Source organism: Sparassis crispa, assembly GCF_003851025.1.
Source record: "Sparassis crispa DNA, contig_000002F, whole genome shotgun sequence".
Taxonomy (NCBI): Eukaryota; Fungi; Basidiomycota; class Agaricomycetes; order Polyporales; family Sparassidaceae; genus Sparassis; species Sparassis crispa.
This window is the reverse complement of record NW_020939749.1, coordinates 995,664-1,019,946: the sequence shown is the minus strand read 5'-3', so window position 1 is coordinate 1,019,946 and position 24,283 is coordinate 995,664. Positions and strand designations below refer to the sequence as shown.

Sequence of the window (24,283 nt, the reverse complement as noted above, 5' to 3'; positions counted from 1 at the left end):
GTCCACGCTCTGTATTCAAGGGTCTAATCCAAAATCGACAGCGCAATCGATAGAGTCCTCTGACGCGCTTCCGCAACCTTCAAGTTCACCCCACCATGACCGGATCGGTGCACCACCACCGGCCGACGCTCAAGCAGGTATATTCCCTTGCCAGTGCGATTGGGTGAGAGCGAGAGCTGATCGTCCGCACAGCAAAACAAGGCGTACAAGTCCAAGCACGCGACCAAGGGCGCGCGGAAGGATGCTGCGAAAGGTGCGTTCTCCGTGATTTTATTCTCGAATGTAGACTTGTGGGCGCCGGACGGCGTACGATATTGTGCGCTACGGGAGCTCAACCCGACCCTGTTCTTTGACCCTCACGCATATTCTGCTCCTTGGCTCTATACCCACGCTAACCGCCAACTCTCCCAACAGGCCGTCTCGCCCGCCAATCCCCAAAAGTTTCGCCCGCAGCGAGCGCCGCGGCCCAAGCGCGGCTCAACCGCCGGAATAACGCAAGACAGACCCAGCTTAGGAAGCGGCATTCGCTCGTCTCAGCAACGCGCCTCTTTAGCGGCCCAGACGGTGCGCCGCGCATCGTGGCGATCGTCCCTCTCACCGAGGACGTCACCGCCGCCAGCGTGGTCGAAGCACTCGCGGGACCGCTGGACGGGGTCCTCCTCGAGGCGTGTGGGGGCGGGTCGTACAGGCTCAGGTGCGGCTCTCCTATCGATCTACGCCCTTCCTACCTAATTAAAAAATGTTTCCACTTTAAAACGACATATACTACGCGTTGCGCAGAGCGGAGCGGTTCAAGACTTCGCTGCAGCTCCTCCCACTGCAGCACAAGCGGCTCTACGCCGCGCTCGACGCCTGCAAAGCTGCGGACTACGTCGTCCTGGCGCTCTCGTCCCGCGTCGAGGTCGGCTGCTGGGGCGACACTCTCCTCCGCGCGCTGCAGGCGCAGGGCCTCCCCACTGTTGTGCCTGTCGTCGCCGCAGCCGCAGCGCCGATGGACGCCAAGGAGAAGGGCGGGATCATGAAGTCGCTCCTCTCGTTCGTGCGGTACTTCGTGCCCGGCGCGGAGCGGATATTCGACATGCGCGCGCCGGCGGATGCGCTGGGCGCGCTGCGGGCGCTGTGCGAAGGCCGCCCCGCGGAGGCGAAGTGGCGCGAGGGCCGCGCGTGGGTGCTCGGCGAGCACGTCGAGTGGCAAGACGGGCTACTGGGCGTCACAGGCGTCGTGCGCGGCGCGCTCCTCTCGGCCGACCGCCTGGTGCACCTCCCGAATTTCGGGGACTTCCGGATCGCGAAGGTGGGTGTTATGCACATTTTATTTTATTTTATTTCATTTTCACTTTGCGGGGATGCTTATGAGTGGTGTAGATCGTGTCCGCGCCGCTCCCGCGCACGTCGAGGTCTGCTGCGGGGGCGATGGAGGTCGAGCCTGTGCTTCTTGCTGAGCCGGACGTGTCCTCTGCGGACTCGCTCGTGTCTACCAACGACCCGGACGATCTGGCAAACGAGCAGACTTGGCCGACCGAGGAAGAGATGCGCGGGGCCCCCGCGGAGTCTGCGCCGGCGGATTCGCTGCCCGACGCGAAGAGCAGCACGACTCCGAAGACGGTGCGTCGGATCCCGAAGGGCATGAGTGAGTACCAAGCGGCGTGGATCATCGACGAGAGCGACGAGGAGGGCGACGACGCAGAGGAGGGCGAAGGTCAGGCGGAAGGGAGCACGGGTGAGGTCGAGATGGAAGACGTTGAGGAGGAGGAGATGGTCGAGCTGCGCGACGACACCGAGATGGAGACTGAGGGCCGGCGGAGCGTCGCGTTCCAGGATCTTGATGTGGAGGAGGAGGATCGGCAGTAAGCGTTATTATTTTTGGTGGTTGAACCAAGCTGGTTTCTCACGAATCATTTCGGCCAGGCTGAAGAATTGGCGGAATCGCAAACGTGAGGAGGAAGACGACCTTGCGTTCCCCGACGAGATCGACACACCGTTGGACGTCCCTGCGCAGACGCGCTTCCAGCGTTACCGTGGACTGCGCTCTTTCAGAACAAGCCCGTGGGATCCGTACGAGAACTTGCCAAGAGACTATGCTCGCATCTTCCAATTCGAAGATTACAAGCGAACAGAACACGCAATACGAAGACGTGCAGAAGAAGACAGTGCAGCCATTGAGGTGAAGCCGTCTCGATGCCATGTCAGATTCGTTCACTCATGGGTTTGAATTGTCCAGCCCGGAGTTCGTGTCACGGTGTATCTTAAGGATGTACCACAAGAAGCTGCGCAGCAGGATTCTAGGTCTCCTTTCGTGCTCTTCAATCTGCTAGAGCACGAGCACAAGAAAACCGTCCTCAACTTCACCGTGCAGCGCAACACTGAGTACGATGGTTCAGTTCGTTCCAAGGTATCAATTCATCCTCTCATTAACGGTGAGTTACTCATCAAAATCCCACTGGCAGGACCCCTTGATTCTGTGTGTCGGTCCTCGACGGCTGCGCGTGAATCCCATATACAGCCAACATACTCGCGGCGGAGGCAAGGGTTACAACAATGTTCACAAGTTTGAGCGGTACCTGCGGCACGGTATCACTAACGTCGCGACGACATACGGGCCCGCCGTGTTTGGCAAGCAGCCATGCCTACTTCTGAGAGAGACAGATGACCCGCAATGTAAGCCTTCTTCTACCGGCTCTCCACCAGTGATTCTCACTATGTACGCAGCACCAGAACTTGTGGCAATGGGAAGCTTCATCAACCCCGACCCGACACGCGTCATCGCAAAACGCATCGTCCTGACCGGACACCCGTTCAAGGTCCACAAAAAGACGGCCACCGTCCGCTACATGTTCTTCAACCCTGGTGCGCTGACGTCCTCTCTACATTTCCATGAACTTGGCATATGCTGACGCATTTCCTGGAAGACGATATCAACTACTTCAAGCCGATCCAACTGCACACGAAATACGGTCGCACGGGCCATATCCGCGAGTCGCTTGGAACGCACGGGTATTTGAAGGCGCATTTCGACGGTCCAATCAACCAGATGGATACTGTCTGCATGTCTCTGTACAAGCGTGTCTTCCCGAAGTGGAGCGACTTGTGGAAGGAGCAATCACTACCAGTATCGGGATCCTCCGTCGATGCGATGGAGGAATGACCACCTATGTAGCTTGCATCTATGTTGTCCTGACAAACAGTTCTGTCCGTTGTATCTCCTATTGACAAAGTAGTGTATCCCATCCAGACGCGAATATCCTATCCAATGGTGTATCGTGCAGTCTCGACAACAATATAAAACCAGTCCTAGACTACGTAGACATCGAAAGAGAACGAATCACGAAGGTGGCATTGACTCCCTTCTCACTGCGAAACTGACAAACCTCTTGAAGTCGGAGAAGACTTCCCTTTTGGTCATCTGATCCGTCCTTGGCGGCGTATCCGAGCCTGTCGGCGGACCACTTAGCGGCGGTGAACCGAGAGCTGCAAGAATGCCGTCTCCCGTAACTGCTCCGGGGAGGAGAGACACGCGGCTATTGCCTGGGCTGGTCATGTTGGTGTTGTGCCCAGGATCCATGTCGAGCGATGACAAGAATGAGGTGCTCTCTAGGTCTGTCTTGGTGCTAGTAACCGTCAGGAAGGTATCTAGGAGATCGTTTTGCTCTGCTTTCGTCGTGCCTTTCAGGTCTAGAACCTAAGTAACAATGTCAATGCCGAGATCATTGGCTCGTCACCATTCCACTGGCCTTTTGGAAGTTAGAAAACGAAGCATCTCCAATCACGAGGGTATAGTTCAAGATGAATCCTTCAGCTGGATCCTAAAGTCGCCGCCGTCAAACCCGAGGTGACAATGATGCAGTTAGATACCTTACCACAGGTGTGACAATGACTTTTAACAATGCTTCCAGCCGTGTTGTCTGTTTTGTCACACTTCGTGTGTAGCTATACAAGACACGTAAATATCGATCCTCCACAATTCAAATTGTTACTCACTTTGTCGTAGTTAATACTTCGCCGGGTATCCGAAGGAGTGCAGCCTTAAGTGCCTGCAGATCGATGAGGAGCTGTAATGGATTAGTGGACGTGTCGACTCGTGGGAGGATGGTACAACTGACTTGCTCCGCTCCAATCTCTCTAAGAGGTCGACTCTTCACTAGAGCAGTGGTGAACTTTGAAAGAACAACACTGCAAAACACATCTCCGTAAATACCTAGAGCACAGAGAATTGTCGAGACAAACCTCGACGCCTTGTCCATGAAGTTCCGGAGGTACTTCTTCTGCTCTACTAAAGGCTTGACCACTTCAACCACCTGCTCAATCGCATTTACGAGTTCCTCTACATAAACAGACTGGCCGGTGACTGTCTTCAGAAGGGACCATGCGGTGCGAGCCATGGCAGAGAACGATGGGTCACATGCAGCCTCAAGCTCATGCAACATAACTTGGATTGCTGCCGAGATAGCACTGCACAGGAAAGGTCAAATCGAAAAGACCGAGAAATACAGTAGACACATACCTGACAAACAGATCCCGTTCATCCTGCAAGGTGATCTTAGGCTTGAATGCTTCGTCGCACTTCTCTCTTATATTTTCTTCTAGCTACGAAGACAGGACAATCAGGTGATGACATTCGCAGGATGTGATCATCTTACCTCCAGCGCAGTAGAATGGCAGTAATCGGCGGTATTTATGAGCGTGCATGCTTTTTTCAGCTCGTTAAGATCGAAGCGGTTGTCCATCGACTTCCTTGACTGAATTGCAGGCCTAAGTGATGTATATATCAGAAGGTATCACGAGGTGGGGCCGAAAGTAGCGCACCGCTTCATACTGGCCATCAAGACGTCCTCTGAAACGCAACATCCGTAACCTGAACGTCACTCGTAGCAAAACGGTGCACTTACCCGCGTAGATTCTGAGCCACTTCTTGTGCAGTGCGCAGAGATCAAACAATGGCTGTCCAGTGAACAGCTTGGCGCAATTCTCCAGCGTCTGAGCGTAGAAATAGAACAATTCTGTCGAAGACGGGAGGACCAAAACAGGAGGCGAACCGTCGTCGCCTGATCCCGCAGGCGCTGAAGCTGCCTCAAGGGATGATCGCGACTTAGAGCCTCTGTATTGAGATAGCATGCCAGATAGCACTCTGTAAAAAGTCAAATGAATGGTCTCAGCGACAGCGGAACAAGAGGAAGAGAAAGGCACTAACTTGTCTTGTGCATCGATGAATACGCCCATGTGAGGTTCGAAAGCCGAGGTGATAGACCGCAAAGGACGTGATGCCCCTGCAGGTTGTGTTGCCTTCAAAATGTCCAGGATCTGTGCCAAAGGGTCCTCGTCAACTCACGAAACGAAAGCACATGCCGCTGGTAAACCTACCGGTGTGGCATATTTCCTTGTCATCGACGCTTCGAAATCCATCGTTTCCTGAAGGGTATCCAGTAACTGCTTCACCGTAAGCTTTGATCCCGCCTTTGATAGCAACACCGATATGTCATCTCTAAATTTTAAGACTCAGTCAAGACAAATGTTCCAGTTGAGAGGATTCCAGCGTCGCGCACCTGGTAATCTCAATGAACTTGGAGCACAGGAACCATCCGACGCGCCATTCCGCTGGGAAGACCCTACCCTGCTCTGTCTCGTGCGTCTGTATGAGGCGGCGGAACCACGCAAAGCGACGAGACAGATTGTCAAGCTGTCCCGCCTCGTCTGTCGGCCGGAAGATGCGCCTGTATTCCTTGAGCTCTAGCGCAACGTAGCGCTCCACGAACTGAGTGCGGAAGTCGGCGCCGATTACATCCACTACCAGACAGGCGTCTGTAATGATTGACGGCTTGACGGTTTTGGAGGGGTCTTGCATATAGCTGAACGACAAATTATGGTCGCAGGTACACAGAATGTGGACGTATACCTACAAGTTCTCCCAGTCCATGTCAATCTTCAGTCGGAGTTCATTCTGTATGTCGTGAATGCGTCGCAAAATTTGGGATATGCGTTGGACAGATGTGTACGGCTTAAAGGAAGCGCCTATTTGTTTTACAGCCTGTTAAAGAACAGAGATAGTTGAATGGAGGGAAAAGGGATAAGAATTTACGACTCACGGCGAGCGTTTGTATAATCTCGTGGTACTTCTTGTCTCTCACTTGATCTTCTAACTGGCTGAGGGCATTCACTATACAGCATACCGAAGAGTCAACGAAGTGCGTCTATTTTCCCTGTCGCACTGACGCACCTAACATCTGGAGCCTCTTCAGAGTCGTCATGCTCAATATCAGATTCTTCTTTGCCAGATCCAGGACCTGGATTTCTTTTGTTATGTTTCTCACAACGGCCTCAGACTCAGTCGCCTTCTCACGAATGCGAGACATTTGCCCCAAAAGATCCTATAACCAAAGGGAAGAGTAATAACTTTTTTGAATTTAATGTGCACAACTCTGCAACTAGTGATGCGAGACATACAGAAATCATCTCTTGGATCAGTTGCATTCTGCCCGGATCCTGGTCATGTCTCAGCTCCTCCTTGAGGGAGTCGATCTCGCGCTGGAGCTCCTTCTCGTTGTTAGAAAGCCGTGCTTGTACGGCTTCCAACTGACCAAGCGATGCCTCTATGCATAGCCTTTTAGCACCGTCACCCTAGTCTGAAGTACAAACGATGTCAAGTGACACATACCGTCGGGGAAATAGCCGTTCAAGACGCTCACTGAATCAAATTCATTCGTCAGTCTGTCTAGACTGTCGGTTTCCTGGCCATGGTGTAGGTCAAGGACGCGTTCTATTGAGACAATCAGCTCGGGCGGGAGCTCGTCTTCCCGCGGTCGGTAAGTCGGTGGAGCAAAGTGATTCATCTCGACAGCCATAATTCTCTCTTTAGTCCCAGTTCGTTCCACTCCAGTTGAAATGTGGCGTGTTCAAACCAAGTTCAACGCTATGCAGTTGGATGTAATGCACGCACTGTTAGCAGGAGTTCCGTCAGTACAGTGTTAATATACACGTGATCCAATGGGGAAGTGACCCCCCGCGTTTGTTTACTGGGCAAATAACGGCGGGTATTTCCATTTTGAGCCTTAAAGACTTCCATGACTCTCGGGCCTCCTCCTTCGGCTGCGGGCTCATCCCATCACGCGCCAGACAATCACAATTCTGGCAGTACTGTTGTATCTTCCAGTAGTGAAGATCAGACATACAGTGGTACTCCGCAAGATGCTCCCCAACAACGAGCGTTAACCGTAGCATCTTCCGGTAATCACGGAAGTCATTACCAAAGCTATGGTCAATCTTCGGGTAAGTTATAGGTTTTCAGCCTCGATTTCTGCAGACTGACCGTGTTGATGTGCCGCAGCGAGATTCTCTACCGCGCAAAGCACCCTTCCGTCTCAGTCCTACCCGTCCTACCCTAGTACGAATAATATTTCTCAACAGCTGAGAACGAATCAAGGCCCTAACCAAGTCACATCGTATGGCTATTATAATTACTCGCCAACCGCTTGGGGCAACGCATGGCCTGCGGCTGCATATCCTTATGGGGGCACGGGGACGTACCAGTACTCATATCCACAAACTTCACCGTTGATTCCGTCACAGACACCGTCCTATCCTTCAGCTGTACCACAGACTCAGTCCAAGCCTAAAACCCCTTCACCTTCTCCCTCACCTCCCCCTCCGTTTCATAAACAATGGGATGCTGTTATGAAGACGTTCCTCTCTTCTGTAGGATTGACACAAGCATTGAGAGGCTTTGAAGCAGACATGGTTATCATGAACACAGAATGGGAGCGTAAAACCGTCCCAACAGCTCTAGGTGAACTGATGAGAGAACTTCTGGTATGTGTGACATGGCAGCTGTCCGCCTTCCTCTGATGACCTAATCTTTTCAGCGACTTGGAGAAAGTAAGAGAGCAGAAGAAGAAAATGCGATTGCAAAGCAAGAACAGCCTGAAGAGCGTTCTTTAGAAGAGAGGAAACTTGATTACGTGCACTTCGCCAATGGCGCTGTACCTCGCTCTCAGACGTCAGTAAGTTCACATCTGCATTAAAATGTTGCTTAGATTCTCAGCTTTCTGATTTAGATCACGAAGTCCATATCCCTCTTTCTGGCCCAGAATCGCGCTCGAAACGACGAGTCGAACCGTACCGAATTTTTGCAGTCATTAACTGAGAAACGCCGTCGCCTGAGCGAGCTTGGCGAAGAATCTTCCGGCGTTATCTCATCTTGTTCTCGCACCGATGCGAAGACGCAAAATAGAGATGTGCAGATGAAGTACGATATCGCAAAAAACGAAGACGGTCCGCTGAGGAAAACTTTACGCGTTGGTTCGGCGCCAGACGCCAGCACTGCACAAGGACGAAGTTGCAGAGATGCCACAGCACCTCGTGGTCACGCAGAGCAAAGCTTTGACGATGTGGGTGCTGAGCTATACCCCGCGTTGGATGAGCGGCTGGGGAACGTCGAGACCCATCTTGCGGTTCGCTATGGTACGAACGGCTTCGCGCTATAACTACTGAATTTTCTGAAGGCCATTTCACACAGTGCCTTCCCCTCCACGATCGCTATTCGATCGCCTGAAATTTTTGGAGGACCACATCATTCAACTAGAAAAAGAATATCCGCCATGGGCGGCTCTACATTTCAACCAACCCAATCGTGGCGTATGTCTTCTATTTTGATCGGACTAACCACTGACTGACTGTGGAACCGACCAGTGGCCTCCACCTCCCCGTCCAACACCCATCATCGTCCCATCCCATCTGACATCCACAGCTACAAACGCTTCTCAGCCGCATTCGCCGCACTCTACTGAACATGATGCAGGCGCGGTAGGATCTACGACATCCGATTCAAACGCGCCAAAGGGTCGAGGTAAACAAGGTCGGACTAACAAGTCCAGCTTACACAGAGCGGTGATGGAAAAGTTGGAAGTCCAGAAAGCTATGAATGACCTGGCTGGTCAGAGGATGTGAGTTTAGCGGCAACACTGGTAAAGTCACGAAGTTGGACAGCCGTTCATTAGTACCTCGAGCGTATTGACACCATACAATACTATTCTGAGATTGTGAGGAAGAGAAGAATTCCGCCCCTGAGAGACAGTGGAAATGCTACATTGTCCGAATAAAGGTCGATCAAGTGGCACACACCGTGACCATGCTGCCTCAGAGTTCTCGAGCACGGGCGGAGAACTCAGCAGGATGATGCCCAAGAAATGCTACCGGAGGTGCGACTCCCAAAAGTGGCAACTTTCCGTGTTCTGGCACCGGCCGCCCCCTGAGCTGGAACTGCTCGTTTCTCTTGACATACCTTCTGCTCAATCTCCTGATATCCCCATAGCAGGCTCTATACACTAGTATCGGCATGTCTCGTGGATTCTGACAACAGCATCAGAGAATGGCTTCGCCTAATTCTGATACGAAGGCTGAGGTTGTTGTCGTATACCACGGCCGGTCTACTTTCCTGTGCTCCCAGTGCGCCGCTGTGATCGTCTGTGTCCAGATACCATCTCTGTTTCAGACAATGTGCTCAGGGAGTCTTTCCTTAGGCTCTTCAAGACGAACTGATCAGTAAGTCGTTCTCTGGGCGGGAAGGCCGTGGATAGTAAGTTCCTCCTGATCCTCGAACCCAAAACTATTACGACGTGTGCTGTGTTGTTTTCAGCCTGATGCACTCCGCGGTGAACGTCAAGCTGGGGAAGAAAGAGGATCGGCCCCTCTTGTGAGCCTGACTTCTCCCAGAGGATTGTTCAAGATCTGACATCGGAACGTTCATTTAGGACTGGAGTACACACCGTGGCAGACATCTATTGTATGGGGTGCAACGAACGTATTGGGTGGTACTACCACAAAGCTTCAGATAATTCTCAGAAATACAAGGAAGGTGAGCTGGTGTCAATCACACCCGTGCCTTTCACCGATGTAGCTGATAGGGAAATATCTGCTGGAGCGAGAGAAGATAGTAAAAGACAATGCGTGGCAGTTGGATGAGTAATTCTTCACCTCCTTCAGGCGGACCTTCCTTGTGCATTTGTATAGTCCATTATTCGTCATTATTCGGCGACGAGCGTCCAGCTGTATCTCTAATCACTCATTTCCACGTATTTGTAATATTCGTACTGTTCCATCATGTCGGAATTTATACGTCACAGACCTTCAAAATCCTGGGTTGGGCGATATACCACCGAGCTGGCTAGACTAGGACAGCGCTTCGAGTCACTAGATATAAATTTCTGTGTCAACATTTCTGTGCAAAGACCTTCAGTCTGGAGCGCTGGTTCACTTCTGCTGCACAGAAGTACTTGAAGGGCCTACCGCGGCGAGGTGAACCGCGACTGCCTCATTTGGATTTCTGTGTTTCGGCTATGCACTAAGATCGATTGCTCACACGTCGCGTTCACTTCGCGCATCCAGTTTACACTTTTACACCGTAGAACATGCATGCGATCCAAGTACGTCGTGAATGCATTTCTTGCTAGTTGCTTTGCTTATTACCAGTCTGATATGAATAGCAACAATATTGGGCAGTCCGAGACTACTTGAGTCCTGTATGCCATTCACGGCATAATGCGGCGCTTGCATCGTATTGATATATCATTCTGAAGGTCTTGAAGGAAAGCAAGTTCAAGGAGCATGGCCGGATAACACCAGGTTGTGCCAAAACTGCTGCTAAAATTGTAGTGCACTAATAGTTGGAACTTACAGAGGAGTTTGTAGCTGCAGGAGACTTCTTGGCGTACAAGTTCCCCGTGTGGTCCTGGTGAGCTTCATTCCATTTCTCTAAATATCCGTGCACTCTCATTGTGGCATGTTCAGGGAGAAGGGCGATACGTCGAAGGCGCGAGACTATCTCCCGGCCGATAAGCAATACCTCGTAACGCACGGAGTGCCTTGCCTGCGCCGGGCTACAGCACTCGCCTACACTGACGCGGACGAGGACGCGGAACGGCTTCTCTCCTTCGGTGACCTGTCCTCTACAGGGAACGAGTCGGACGAATGGGTCGAGACACACGCAGGGCGCGCGTCGACGCACGACTCCGCAGCGAATCCTGGTGACATCGACGAGATCCCGGATGTGGACGACGCTGCGGGCATGGATGGCGTGTCGAACGGGATGGGGAACTTGTCACTGTCGGGTGCGAATGGAGAGATCCCGGACATGGATGAGATCCCTGATATGGAGGAGCAAGATCTGGAGGCAGGCGATGATGAAGCGACCGCAGCGCCTAAGGCCTCTGCGCCGGCATCCAACATCATCGACTCGAGGTGAGGATCGAAGCGCCCATACTCTTATGTAGGCTCGCTCATGAGCTGCGCTCTTCTAGCGAAGTTGAAGTTGCCAAGGGGAACCTGCTGCAAGTACGGACGTACGACGTTATGATCACATACGACAAGTACTACCAAACGCCACGCATCTGGCTCATCGGCTATGACGAGGTGAGTGTAGGTCACACGACGTGCTGGACCGAGCTCTAAGCATGCCATTTGCAACAGAACGGGACGCCCTTGACACCACCCCAGATCTTCCAAGATATCTCCGCTGATCATGCATTCAAGACTGTTACGATCGAGGCATTCCCGCATTCTACGAGTCTGCAGGCGGCGTCTGTGCACCCCTGCAAGCACGCAAGCGTCATGAAGAAGGTCATCGAGCGCATGAATGCTGGTGTGATCGAGGAGCAGCAGGCCATGCGCAAGGGCTCGGGGTCTGCCATACCGAAGGACAAGCAGAAGAAGTGGCTGTTCCGCAAGCCCAGCAGCACGGGAAAAGATACTCCTACATCTCCGAGCGGCGATGACGAAGTGGAGGGCATGCGGGTGGACTTCTACTTGGTCGTCTTCCTGAAGTTCATTGCGTCCATCGTACCGACGATCGAGGTCGACTCCACGACGGCCTTCTGATTCTGCTTTAGTTTGGTACACGAAATTGGGACGATCTCCGACGTTCGGAAGTATAGATGCATGATACCTGGGAATCACGTATGTTCTCATTCGCAGAATCTTTGTACTTGTAATTATTCACGGCATCCAATATGTAATTTTTTGATCCATACGATGAGGGCATGTCGTTGGTAGGTGCAAATCGAAAGCGTCATCACAACATTTAGTACAACGAAGCATAGAACCCGAGAACTTGCAACGTAAAAACCTCAGAGGGATGTATACATATGCCTGAACCCATACTGATGCGAGCATCACGCCGTTACTGCCTTCTCCTTCCTTCTCTCCTTCTCTTCCTTTTCCTCTTTCGCCAGCACACCCAGAGGTGCACCAACGTCCGTCTTTCCTACACCGTCGATCTCACTTTTCCTCCGCTTCTTCGACTTGTCCTTGCCGTTCTTCCCGTCAGGTTGCTCGGCCACAGTAGCATTGACTGTAGAAAGCTCGTCATCTCTTTTCCGCTTTTTCGTCTTACCTTGTGGTTCCTCCACGGCCTTTACAGCGTCGTCAGGTTCCTCCGCTGCACCTTGAGGTTCTTTTCCCTTCTTGCTCTTCGACTTCGACTTCGACTCCACAGTCTCAACAGAGTGGTCGCCTGCATACAGCTCCGCCGCTGCTTGGGCTGCTTGGGACTCCAGGATCCCCTTCGCCTTCTTCCGCTCTTTCTTATCTTTTTTTCCCTTCTTCTTGTCATTCTCTTCTGAACGCTCCCCTCCATCAACAGTTTCAGGCGCCTTCGCTGGAGATAATGGTCGTGGGGCAACGGATGCAGGCTCCACCGCCTCAGACGTCTCCTTCGAGCGGTACTCCTTCGACTTCTTCTGTTTCTTGTCTTTCCTTGCCCCTTTCCTCTCCTCCTCCTCCAGCAGCTGGGCATCGCCTACAGTGCGAAATTCTGCAGGAGCGGAAGTATTAGCCGCGTCCTCGCGGTGCTTGTCTCTCTTAGCCTTCTTTCTCCGCGGTTGGTCGCTCTCGGCCTGGTTCACCGCCGCGGCCGCAACCTACAAGCATGTTAGTCCCCGCGGGCAACAGTCAACTCGCAAACTGTAAGTACCTGCGCCTCATCCATAAGAGCAGCTTCCTTCTCACTCTTGCTCTTCCGCTTCTTCGTCTTCGCCGCCTCGGGAGGTGCAGGCGCAGTTACCACAGGCGTGTTCGAGGTAGCGTTGGCAGTGCCATTCTTTCCGGCATCGTTTGCCTCGGGTTGGGACGCGGTCTCGGGCACTGCGAACGAAAAGGGCGACATGCGCACCGGGGTGCCCAAAGGAGTGCCGTTAGCGCCAGTTGCCTTCGTGCGATTGGTGGACCTGCCCCAGCCCGGCATGGCGCCGCCGTTGGGTGCCCAGGGCTGATACGTACCTGTAGTGCTAGCATTTTGTCTTGTGTTCCCGTTCGCGTGCCCGCCATTGTGGCTATTTTGTCTGCCGTTTTGCTGTGCAACGTTGTACGTGTGAATATGTGAGAAGGGACATATTTGAGGGGGAAGGAGGTGGAGCACGCACGCCCTTGGGACCCTTGTACAGGCCCTTTTGGTACTTCTCGGCCTCGCTGATACATTGCGTGTGCGACTTGTATTGCGCGGGCCCGGCGAAGGTCGTGCTGCAGTCTATGCAGGTGAAAGAGGCGCCGCACGACGCGTGGTGCTTGTCCAGCTTTGGCTTTTTGACCACCTCCGCGCACCCTGCGGGTCAGAGACTACTGAGCGATGCACTTGGATATTCCATAGATTTCTCACCGTCACATCTGTGGATGAGGAGAAAGTCAGGAATATGACCATATATCGACATTTTCTTGTAACTCACTGGAACGAAACCATCCCGACGGGCTACTTCAATAAGAGCAGAGAGGATAGACGAGGGAAATATTGGGACGCAGGTCGGCCGAGAAGCCAATCAGCGATCGTTTTCGCGAAATTTTCAGCACGTGACTTACGCGTCGCGGTCACGCGTTTAAGCTTATGTACGCCTCACAGCAGACTAAGTAGCTCGAAAGGATAATTTATTAGATCAGAGTAAGCAGTAGACACAGTCTTCTACGGGTGCTAGGGTTTCTCAGAACACATAATTGGACTCCACCAAATGCACGTCGGCCGCAATGATCGATCTGGGTCCAAACGAGGCAGTAGCAGGAAATAAAACAAAATATACTGCTGTTCTCGTTCCACTTGCTGGAAAGATTGAAGACCGGTACAATTGGCATGTTGTCTGTGAAGACGCCGTTATCAACTATCGTAGTTGCACCGAACCTGTTTCCTGCATGGCCGCATTGAATACTATACCAAATTCGCGTATACCAACAGTGTTCCATGCGGTCAATTTCAGAAATTTCGCAGGGAGGTGATGGTGGGGAATTGTTACATACTGGCATCATCATCGCGAGGGGTCGCTTTGGCCGTGATGGAACGTGAGCACGACAGCCACAGTGACTCGGACACGACAAGTTAGTAAAAGGCTCACGTGCGGGGCATATGTTTCCGACCGATTCCGAAAATCCGCGCTCTGTGATTGGCTGAGATACGGTCACGTGAAAACAAAGATATTGGATTATGGGAGAATTATGCAAGCGTGCGGTAGAGGGGGCGTGCGGTAGAGGGGCGCCAATTGCAAAGAGGCGCTCTCACTCATATCCTCACTGTTTTTCTTCATTCTAGGTCCACCACCGTTCCGACGATGTCTCTTGCAGCCATTAGAGTCTCCGCACGCAGGGGTGCCTTCGCCGCACCCGTTGCCAGAGTTCCTAGAACTTTCCGCAACTCTGCCTTCCGTAGATACTCGACAGAGGCACCCAAGACCAAGTCGTCCAACACCGCCCTCTTTGCTGGGCTTGGTCTTGCCGCCGCCGCCGGAGGTCTTGCATTTTACATATACTCGTCGTCCTCGGATACTGCAAAGCAGGCTGGCACAGCATTGAAGTCGGGTGCGCAGGCGGTCAAGGTTGCAGCTAACTTCGTCCCCACCAAGGAGGACTATCAAAAGGTAAGCGCCATCGAGGGCTCCGGTCCAGCCCGACGATGCGTCTAACCATCGTGGCACTTCGTAGGTGTACAACCGCATCGCTGAGATCCTCGAGGACGCGAGCGATAAGGGCTACGATGGTATGAAGCCGGTAGGATAAGTGTCGTGCTGGGTTCTAAGTTTCTTGATCTTAGACGGTTCCTATGGTCCTGTACTCCTTCGTCTGGCTTGGCATTGCTCTGGTACCTATGACAAGGAGACGGGCACTGGTGGAAGGTATGTCATATGCTCATCAGTCGTGCGATCAGCGCCAACCCCTTTGCAGCAACAAGGCTACCATGCGTTTCACGCCGGAGGCTCTTCACGGTGGTAACGCCGGTCTGGGCGTTGCCCGTGACATCATGGAGGGCATCAAGAAGGAATTTTCCTGGATCTCGTACGGTGACTTGTGGACCCTTGGCGGTGTAGCCGCTGTCCAGGAGATGGGCGGTCCTAAGATTCCTTGGAGACCTGGCCGTATCGATGGTTTTGAGGTAGATGTGACTCCTGACGGTCGTCTCCCTGATGGTGCCCTGGGCTCCGACCACCTCCGGAATGTGAGTACACGTCCATCGACGAATGGGAACGTACCACTAATATGTGGGCATATATCCTAGATTTTCTACCGCATGGGGTATGTTGTAATATCGATGCACAACCTGTGTGTCTTCTGATAGTCCCTTTAGGTTCAACGACCAGGAGATCGTTGCGCTGTCGGGTGCGCACGCCGTCGGCCGCTGCCACAGAGACCGCTCTGGATTTGATGGCCCTTGGACTTTCTCGCCTATAACCCTCAGTAACGAGTACTTCAGACTGCTTCTTGAGGAGAAATGGATCTGGAGAAAGTGGGACGGCCCCAAGCAGCTCGAGGACAAGACCACCCACTCGCTGATGATGTTGCCGTACGCCGTCTTTCCCTGACTACCGCTTCCGCGTGCTGACCGGACGCCGATGGATTATAGGACCGATTACGCGCTGGTCCAGGACAAGAGCTTCAAGAAGTGGGTGCAGGCCTACGCGAAGGACCAGGATCTGTGGTTTAAAGAGTACGTCCCTGTAAATGGTGTACATAGATCACTGGGTGTTGACTGTCGTCGCCACCGGTAGCTTTGCCTCCGTTGTCTCACGCCTGTTCGAGCTCGGTGTCCCCACCCCTCAGTTCGTTTCCTCGGACCCATGGATCTTGCAGACGTCGAACGAGTGAGCAGCTCGGCATCAGGGTTTGATCTAGAGCACTAGAGGTAGAATATAGAGCGGGTTGTGCTACTGGTCTAGCGGGAGTGAGGGGTGGAAGGGCAGCAGCACGGCAGTGGGACGCTCGGGGTATCTATGTAGTAGGCTGCTTTGGATTTAACAGCTACGTTCGTTCTCAACTTCTCTTCCCGTGCAGCGTGGGCCAATTGTCGCGCTGTTCTAGTGGAGTGATGGCCAGCGAATCCTGTCCCATGACTGGGCTGTGTGCCGCAGATTGCACTGCCCAATGACGGTCATCCTCACGCGACTCTCAGGACGGGTGTGACTGACCCCGTGGGGCCTATATTGGTGGCGCGTTCTCACTGCTTTGAAGTTTGCTGGACGGCCGAGCACAGCAGGTGCTCTGCGAGCGTGACTGGTTGACCAGTAACTGAGAGGGATAGGAGGTAAGGACGGACCGACGGAGGGGAACCTCTAGCTGGATGTGCATGTCATCCCGAGGTTACTCGCCGTGCACACCAACTGGAACACATGAGGGAATGTGAACGCTCCCCAGGTGACGGCTCGGAGTGTGGAATTTTCAAGCAAGTTCAACCGCTGCCGGTGGGCCTCCCAGGAAGGCCGTCGATCAGCATTCCTGACCGCGTCTGCGAGAGGACGCAGAATCGCGTTCTCCGCATGCATGGAGAATCACGGGTTATCAGCCATAAAAAAACAGCAAGCTTAGCCCGTTCATAATACAGAGGACAAATTGAGCGAACTCACGACATTTTGTGCATGTAGCGGTGCGGGACAGGTGATGGAAGCTCCAGTCTCAGAGATGAGAAATGTAAGACATAAAACAACAGCGCCCCCGCGAAACGGAAAGTCAGCGACGCTCTATCGCATACATGTCCAACATACTTTGTCTATTGATATAGGAAGCCACCCTTGAGGTTCTTGCCTTCAGAAATGTCTTTCTGAGTATGCCTGTCCCTCGCTTGGCCATGGAATATTACAGTACAGTCCAGGAATGAAAATGCATTCTGCACATGTATGCACAGTTGATCCACAGCACCACTGGCATCATCTATACAGAGCCTCAGGCCTCAGCTGCAGACCTAAACCCGCCCAACAAGAAACAGAGCCAGGGCATATGCAAAGCGAGGACGTTGGCCGCGATAATCTAGCAAAGACGCGGTACCGTGACTTCTTGCGCGCTTGAGCGCTAATAACCATACGTCGCCAAATTTGAACTCCATTGCAATGCAGGGCAGTTTTCCTTTGTATCTCGCATACCTCCTCCGCCCAGTAACAGACTAATATGACTGCTATCATGGAATACCTCAGCTGCACCGTCCCAGAATTCCGAATCAACTAATTCGACTATATCCTCCCCCCGTCGCCGACAGGGGCTGGTACGAGACAGTCAAGGAGAATTTGGAGCAGAAGGGAATCACCGTCGATGGTCGCTTCACTTCTTTTAAGACAGATAGGCCTGTCGCGTTCCCCTCAACCGACTTCACCTCTTCAGGTTGTCAAGATCCCGGCGTTCCTAACTGCGGTCCTGTACCTATCTACCTACCTCGAGCTCGCGGCGATGTTTCCGCATACGACTTAACCTCGTCTGTTTCACTGATGAGCACGCAAGGTACAACCGAGCACGAGAACCATCCATTCACCATATTGTACATATTACATAGTACCCTCGAACGAGTACTGGGAAACTTCCACCCATATCATTACACTAAATAAGGCCCGAGAACTAGGATTAATATTGCAGTACACCATTGCACAGCAAACATGCTCCCCGATGGGATCATGGAGGGTCGTGAAAATAAGAAGTATCTGGTCGATATCCAGTGGTGAGGACAATGAAGGGAGGGTTCTCTATGTGAATATTAGTGCTACGAGTGTCCTAATGTGTCTGTGCAGCTTATGCGCCGTTCTATGGGTGATGTACAGCCGGCGGGAATGCTTACTTGATTGGTGAGATGCAACGATTGAGCAAGACACAAGGAGTGGAGCAGGAGTCGCCAACGGTCACAGAGCGAAAGGGTGGGGCATGTGCGCGAAGTACCTCGGCTACGAGGCACCTCGCACCACAGCTATGGTCCTCGGCGGGATGGCCCTCCGATTCGCCGCATCGGCAGCAGCGAACATCCCTGCTAGGTTCGTGTCGCTGAAGCTCCTCTCTCCCTGCGCGATTGCGCCCCTGCGCTGAGCCGCGACGGCCTCGTAGCTCGGCAGCCCGCGCATGCTCGAGAGCGGGGTGATGCCGCCGCCCAAGAATCCCCTGCTGGCCATGTCGTAATCCGGTACCTCCGTGAATGCACGGTGCAGCAGCTCGGGCGACGTCATTGGTGCAGGCACGTCGGGCTGTGCGGCGGGGGAGATGGTACCACTGCCGAGCAGTCCTAGCAGATTAAGGTTGGATACAGACGCTGAAGCGCTGAGCGACGGCGAGTGCGCGCCATGTCCGGCGAGGTTCGCGTGGCTGTTGCTTCGCGAGCCCAGTGAGAACGTCGACGACAGGCTCGTGAAAGGCTTCATCGCAGTGTGGAAGAGACCGTGCATGTTCCTGCTGGCAGAGCTCCCGCTGTGCACGAATGTCTCACTAGAATGGCCTGCAGGACCATGTATGATACTCCCGGGAACAGAGGCCACTGAAGGAAAGCTCGCACTGCGCTCGGGTGAGTTCGCGCGGGAGCCGCGTCGGCTCGGAAAACGAGAGCCATGTCTGCTGCCGGGATGTGACTCCGGTGGCGTGTGGCGTGGTGGTGGAGGCACGGGTGCCTCTGGTGCCTCTCTGGAAAGGCTCAGGAGGAGCTCGGTATTGACCCATTCAAGGGGCTGCGCTTCGGGATCGGGCTGGAGTGGAAGGTGATGGTGGCCAACCTCGGGGGGCTGCGGGGCGCCCGACGGTACTTGCCATGTCTCCAATGCTGCGGGAGACTGCATACCTGAAGAGCTCTCGGAGAAGGGTGGAACAAAGGTAGGTGAGATGCCCTGGAGAACCCATGGGTTTATGACGCGCATGACGGCGGATTCGGGGAGGTACGCGTTCGCGACACGGTCGCGGACATGGGCAGAGTAGCTTGGGAGGTCCGTTGCTTCATCGGTATTCTCCTCCCTATGCGCGTCGACCGCTTGGCCCCCCTCCACATCTTGCGCGCCGAGAAGCAGCCGACGGGTGGCGAGGGTCGCCGCCCGAGCCTCATCAAATAGACGATAATCAAGTACATGGAGTGGTAGCGAGCAGCGGAGCTCAGAAGTGTGCCCGTCCCTGTTACCAATGAGGATGGACCATCGTACGCGATGTGTGACCTGTATTGGCTACACCACACGTCAGAAAACTGTACATACGCGAGTCAGTGCAAAGACTCTCACCTCTAGACCGTGACTAGGAGTAGCATGCATCGGAATCGTGATGCACATTGTGGTAACCACGTCCGATGAGGACTCCTCCAGCGTATCAGACGATTCTGCTGCTGGCGGCGGTGATAGTGGTAATGACGGAGGTACCACGCTATCGCCCGGGCTCTCGTGCGTGCGCGACGCGTGCCCGGAAGATGGCGCACTTGATGAGGATGAGTTCGTTGTCGTCGGTACAAGTGGTGAAAGTTCTGCAGGCAGTTGCTGTGGCGAGCCGGTAACCGAATGCTGCTGCGGAGAAAAGTAGCTGCTGGGACTATGGGTGCCGGGACTGCCGGGAGTGGATGCAGAATGACGGTTTGGAGTGGTCACGTTTGTGAGCGTGGTCATGGTCGTATGTGAGTGTGTATGCGTGTGGTGCAGGAGGGGAAGGCGGTAGCGGTGCTGCTGCTCGTCAACGCAAACCGCCTTGCCATCGACGATGTCGTGACGCGTGGTAGACACGACGCGCGTGCTCTCCTGAGAGCCCATCCGCGCATACAGCTTGATCGTCTCGTTAATTGTCGTCGTGACATTCAGCACTCGTGCGCCTTTGACCAGCGGGGAAAACTTTACCACCGCGGTCACCTTCTCCCCCGCCGCCCACGCCTTATGCGGTATCATAATGGAGTACATGAGTTTCTCAGGCCAGGTGTTCTCGATCTCGAGTGTCTGCTGGTACTCGAGCGCCTCGGACGAGAACCCGCGGATGATGTTAATCGGGCATGTTGCCTGTAGGTCGCGGTGGGTGATTCCCACAAACCCGGGACGAGTTGCCGTCACGCGCAGTTTGTACTGCACCGACGCACCACCCAACGCGGTCGTCGAGAGAGACGATGGCAGCGACCCACCGATCTGTAGCTGGAATGGGAACAAGTGCCGCCCGGCCTTGAGCGTGTGCGAGTGCGAACGGTTGCCCTCGAGGAACGACCATTCGTGGTTGCAGACGAGGTAAGTAAGCTGCGAAGAGCTCAGCGACAGCCTGCAACAGATCCGTGTCAGCACGCCAGCGGAAAGAAAGCTATGGTACGCACGGTTCGGAAGAAGAAACTGGTAGACGAGCTTTCCCCCTGAACTGAAGCACGATCTCCTTAATCGAGGTGGGTTCGGAGAGGTGGAGGACGACATTCCCGCTGAGCAGTGCTGGGTTAACGTCTATTCCGGTGCCGCGGAGGCAGAGTGTGTCGGCATTGACGAGGATATCGAGCAGAGGGCTGAACTTGTCGCCCTTTGGGTCCATGTCGTGTGTGGGATGGTGATTACCGCCGCTGGGAGCCATGGACTGGAAGGCAGCATGGAATGCAGTAGAAGGAGACTCGTCTTCCGTGCGGTGGGGCATGAGGGGTGGAGAGGGCGGTCTAGTGAGCATGAAAGACATGATGTAGAGAAACGGACGACCTAGAAGCGCAGGAAGGGATACGATCAGAAGACGGGGAACAGGTGTGCTGGACAGCCCTGGCAGGGCGCTGGCCAGGAAGCGGGAAGTTCGCGCTCAAGTTCTGCACCGCGAGATGAGGAGAATACGCAACGGGCGAGACCCTAGACCTGCTGATTATATGTTCCGGAAAATACCTTCCGACAATACTCAAATCTGTTGCACCCCGGAAGAGCGGAGGCTGCACTCCTAATGCCGACCCGCTGCGAACGCCGTGAGGAAGGATCCTCCTCCGTCCACGCTCGGACTGGCGGGGGTCTCATCCCAAGCACTATGCAAAGTGCAAAGATAATCTCAGCAGACGTCGGCGCGTATGTATGTCAGGACTTTACCACGGTGCGACGTTCCCAATCCCGAGCTCCAAGGCCAGAGTATGACGCAGATCGGTAATATTCCTCGGGATGACACTGAGTCTGATCGGAACCCCCGGAACCTGTGTCTTGCCTGTGTCCGTGATTCATCTGCGCGGCAATTTCCGTATCTGTTGACCGAAGCCTTCCGACAGCCCCGATATGGGAGGCTCAGCGATCCCTTCCGTGGCCGGCTGCGTCCGTCCACTCTACGTTTTCGTCCAGTCTACATTTGCGACTCCGGCCCGGAGTCCGCTCCCCTCTGCTGACTGCAGCAGCGTCTGCGACCGCGGCCGACTGTTACAAGTTAGCCACCGCCTTCTGTTTGTTGCCATCTTTTTATCGTGCTTCGCGTGCCTGCGCGTATCGATGTCTCTCTGGCACTCTCCGATTGTAGTTTCGCCTTCGTTTATTTTGGGAGAAGGGAGGCTCGTTTGGGCTCAACTGCTTTCTAAATCACGAACCAATAATCCCTTCTGACACCAAGCCAGCGTTCCTTTGCAGCTTCGGCGGTTCTTCGGCCGGTTTTTGCTCTCTCTTGGACGTCACAACTACGTACTCTTCCTCTTCAATGCGTTCGCCACACGTCCACCCACAGAACACTCGCCTATATACAAACTCTCACCTACTCGAGCTCTTCGCATTCCCGCAGAGTCTTGTGCCCTGCTCACGTCAATCTTGCACCTCGTGCTGTGGTCACACGTTACGCCCATCCAGCTCTCAGAACGTCGCTGGTCACTCACCTGGCTGCATCACCTGTTGTATTTTGTTCCCTTCGGCTACCTTTCTGACTGCAGCACGTCCTATAGCTTTCCTTGTGCAATCCTCACTGCTTGATGTGTTGCCATACGCAGTGTATTGACCACAGGAACATATTACACGGACGGACGAAAGCTGGCCACGCATGTCAGGTCACACCTACAAAACGGAGTCGGAACTCTGCCATCTGGGAGTGTCTTCATGGCAAGCGCGTGCATCCTTCGCCACCGCTCTAGAACCGCAATCCCCTCAGCAGTCAACGGTCCATCAAGCTCAATTGACTGGAGGGATAAAGATACCCATGTAATGAAGTAGAGTCGACCCCTCATCGGCCGATCGCAGGCTTTTGGTGACTGCAATAACAATCGTGGTCAGTGCTCCGGTCGAGAGCTTTCTCAGAGAAGTAATTAATTAGTCGAGACGCTCACGTTCAAGTAGGGCCTTTGCGGCGTTGGGCAGTGGCCTGGCATTTCAGCAGTGCCCTCGCCTTCTTCCCATTCATGCTGAGGGTGACGTGCCGTAGGTGGCGGCGGTGGAAGGGAATCCATACTTGTCGCCCTCTGCGTCGAGACTTTACGGCCAGTTTGTTCTTGTTTGAATTTCAATGTATACTGTGTCGCGCATGCGGCTGCTTATTCGACGTCTGTCCCGGCATCGAGTGCCCGTGCCCAGAGGCGGCAAACGTTTCCTCGAAATAAATGTCACTTGAGTGCAGATTCCCTGCGTGATTCAGACGCTGCATCACCCTCGAGGGTAACTGGGACCAGAGATTGGGACTGCCCCGCGCTGCTCGTAGAGCTCACTGTCAGGCGTGGCCGTCCGCTGGCGCCGGCGCTCGGGGTAGAGGTATAGAGTGCCCTACGCCTCCTCCGTGAACGCACGGACCACACATCGTCCGACTCGACCATGTCTGAGCTGACACCGTTGTACATGTTTTTCCGGACACGACAGATTTCTCCGAAATATGCAGATTACGCATGGCCGCTCAAACGTGTCTCTGTCTCGCAGCGCATTTGTCCTACGATCTGCGCGCTCCTTCCAGGTTATTTAAGCTTTCTGTCCAGAGGTTTGGTGCAGCGCAATAACATCGGGCCCTCAACGTTGAACGTTTGATCTCTGTTAGGCTTACCCCTTTGCGGGAGATCTCTCTATCCTTCCCTAGATATCGGCAGATATCGTTCTTGCTCTGCCGAGAAAGAAGTGCTTCTACGTAACCTGAAGGTATCTGTCCTAGCCAACCTTCTCGATTACATCCGCAGAGTTCCCCGCTTCGGGCTGCTGAGCTCAGCTGTGCTCCATGTGTTCATCAATGAGGTTGATTACCAGGCATGACACCATCCACCGATCTCCATTCCCCGTTTTCTAGGGTCTCCAGAACAATGCGAGCTGAAGGTGTTTATTTCCTCCCTCTTCGCAGAGAAATTTGGCTCTGCATTCTTATCAGCGCAGCACAGCGCCAGTCCGTGGCTATTTGGGCTCATAGCGGGGAGCTTGAATCGCAGAGGGTTCGCAGCTTCTACATCGCGAACCCGGGCACAATACCAGACTTGAGCGTCGCCTACGTGGTTCGCGTTTGAATGTTTTGGGTCCGGAATTTTCCAGGAAGGCGAGTGGTGGGTACGTACTTTATCTCTGAGTCACTCTGCCAGGCTCTAACGTACAGGTCGAGTCACTGACTACCTATCTGGGTCCTAACCCAGCCTGTGCTGAGGCTAGTTGCCTGTGCGAGACGTTCCAACGTCGACCTGCTGCTAGCCTTTCTTTGTGTCGCACTCCGTGCGCAACGTACTAAAGCATAGCTTCGACCAAAAACCGAGAGGGTGGCTGCAGCTCAGCCGAGGCGGCATTATTCTGGTCCTCCAGCTGCCGTACTCCCTTTTGCCGTGTTGGTCTCCTGCAGATCGCCGTGCTTCTGCCAGAGGCGCGGAGAGGTCAGGACTTCGCGAACGCATAGGTGCCCGCTGGCGGTGTGAAGTTCCAGCCCGATTACCTTCTCACTTTCTTCTGGTTACCGCGTTTCTTGCCTCGCTGAAATAGCTCAACGGCGAAGGAAGAGATCTGTGTCGGGACTTTTGTCGGTCCTGCGCAGCCGAATACCTGTGATGGATGGCTACGATTCCTGAAGATGTCGAAAAGGCACAAACTGCAACGGAGGTCGGACAAATCCCGCTGTTTCCGTACAATGAAAGATTTTTACAGGGTTCTGATGCATATTTGGTTGACTCGATTGCTCGGGGCACGTCTTCCATGCTCTGTTG

General features: G+C 53.8%; 8 protein-coding genes across 8 annotated transcripts; 5 read left to right on the top strand and 3 right to left on the bottom strand.

Moving 5' to 3' along the window:
• Window positions 1-95: 95 nt before the first annotated feature.
• Window positions 96-3,145, top strand: SCP_0303060 (Ribosome biogenesis protein; the record flags this gene model as incomplete). The annotated part of the gene is made up of 10 exons (XM_027755703.1): window positions 96-137; window positions 193-253; window positions 415-694; window positions 781-1,294; window positions 1,366-1,847; window positions 1,909-2,164; window positions 2,222-2,392; window positions 2,448-2,658; window positions 2,710-2,847; window positions 2,910-3,145. 10 exons carry the CDS (start codon window positions 96-98, stop codon window positions 3,143-3,145), a joined length of 2,391 nt encoding a protein of 796 aa, XP_027611504.1.
• Window positions 3,146-3,322: 177 nt separating this feature from the next.
• Window positions 3,323-6,836, bottom strand: SCP_0303050 (predicted protein; the record flags this gene model as incomplete). Its single annotated transcript, XM_027755702.1, has 18 exons — window positions 3,323-3,679; window positions 3,732-3,803; window positions 3,858-3,927; window positions 3,979-4,049; window positions 4,101-4,170; window positions 4,225-4,449; window positions 4,502-4,584; window positions 4,638-4,749; window positions 4,804-4,831; window positions 4,887-5,125; window positions 5,189-5,298; window positions 5,359-5,479; window positions 5,541-5,843; window positions 5,895-6,022; window positions 6,081-6,151; window positions 6,212-6,362; window positions 6,439-6,584; window positions 6,650-6,836. The coding sequence occupies 18 exons, from the start codon at window positions 6,834-6,836 to the stop codon at window positions 3,323-3,325; spliced, it is 2,544 nt and encodes an 847-aa protein (XP_027611503.1).
• Window positions 6,837-7,055: 219 nt separating this feature from the next.
• On the top strand, window positions 7,056-8,937 carry SCP_0303040 (hypothetical protein; the record flags this gene model as incomplete). Its single annotated transcript, XM_027755701.1, has 6 exons — window positions 7,056-7,260; window positions 7,319-7,800; window positions 7,854-7,991; window positions 8,046-8,451; window positions 8,507-8,625; window positions 8,680-8,937. The coding sequence occupies 6 exons, from the start codon at window positions 7,056-7,058 to the stop codon at window positions 8,935-8,937; spliced, it is 1,608 nt and encodes a 535-aa protein (XP_027611502.1).
• Window positions 8,938-9,358: 421 nt separating this feature from the next.
• Window positions 9,359-9,955, top strand: SCP_0303030 (Protein yippee-like MOH1; the record flags this gene model as incomplete). The annotated part of the gene is made up of 5 exons (XM_027755700.1): window positions 9,359-9,451; window positions 9,510-9,565; window positions 9,626-9,682; window positions 9,741-9,844; window positions 9,894-9,955. 5 exons carry the CDS (start codon window positions 9,359-9,361, stop codon window positions 9,953-9,955), a joined length of 372 nt encoding a protein of 123 aa, XP_027611501.1.
• A 442-nt stretch (window positions 9,956-10,397) lies between these two features.
• On the top strand, window positions 10,398-11,862 carry SCP_0303020 (Autophagy-related protein; the record flags this gene model as incomplete). The annotated part of the gene is made up of 7 exons (XM_027755699.1): window positions 10,398-10,412; window positions 10,473-10,508; window positions 10,566-10,611; window positions 10,666-10,720; window positions 10,777-11,226; window positions 11,286-11,397; window positions 11,455-11,862. The coding sequence occupies 7 exons, from the start codon at window positions 10,398-10,400 to the stop codon at window positions 11,860-11,862; spliced, it is 1,122 nt and encodes a 373-aa protein (XP_027611500.1).
• Window positions 11,863-12,155: 293 nt separating this feature from the next.
• Window positions 12,156-13,717, bottom strand: SCP_0303010 (hypothetical protein; the record flags this gene model as incomplete). The annotated part of the gene is made up of 6 exons (XM_027755698.1): window positions 12,156-12,902; window positions 12,956-13,125; window positions 13,261-13,333; window positions 13,404-13,582; window positions 13,637-13,644; window positions 13,704-13,717. 6 exons carry the CDS (start codon window positions 13,715-13,717, stop codon window positions 12,156-12,158), a joined length of 1,191 nt encoding a protein of 396 aa, XP_027611499.1.
• An 853-nt stretch (window positions 13,718-14,570) lies between these two features.
• On the top strand, window positions 14,571-16,098 carry SCP_0303000 (Cytochrome c peroxidase, mitochondrial; the record flags this gene model as incomplete). The annotated part of the gene is made up of 8 exons (XM_027755697.1): window positions 14,571-14,876; window positions 14,941-14,995; window positions 15,050-15,131; window positions 15,181-15,451; window positions 15,512-15,528; window positions 15,581-15,796; window positions 15,857-15,940; window positions 16,002-16,098. 8 exons carry the CDS (start codon window positions 14,571-14,573, stop codon window positions 16,096-16,098), a joined length of 1,128 nt encoding a protein of 375 aa, XP_027611498.1.
• A 2,054-nt stretch (window positions 16,099-18,152) lies between these two features.
• SCP_0302990 (predicted protein) lies at window positions 18,153-20,859 on the bottom strand (the record flags this gene model as incomplete). Its single annotated transcript, XM_027755696.1, has 3 exons — window positions 18,153-19,403; window positions 19,458-20,463; window positions 20,516-20,859. The coding sequence occupies 3 exons, from the start codon at window positions 20,857-20,859 to the stop codon at window positions 18,153-18,155; spliced, it is 2,601 nt and encodes an 866-aa protein (XP_027611497.1).
• Window positions 20,860-24,283: the final 3,424 nt, after the last annotated feature.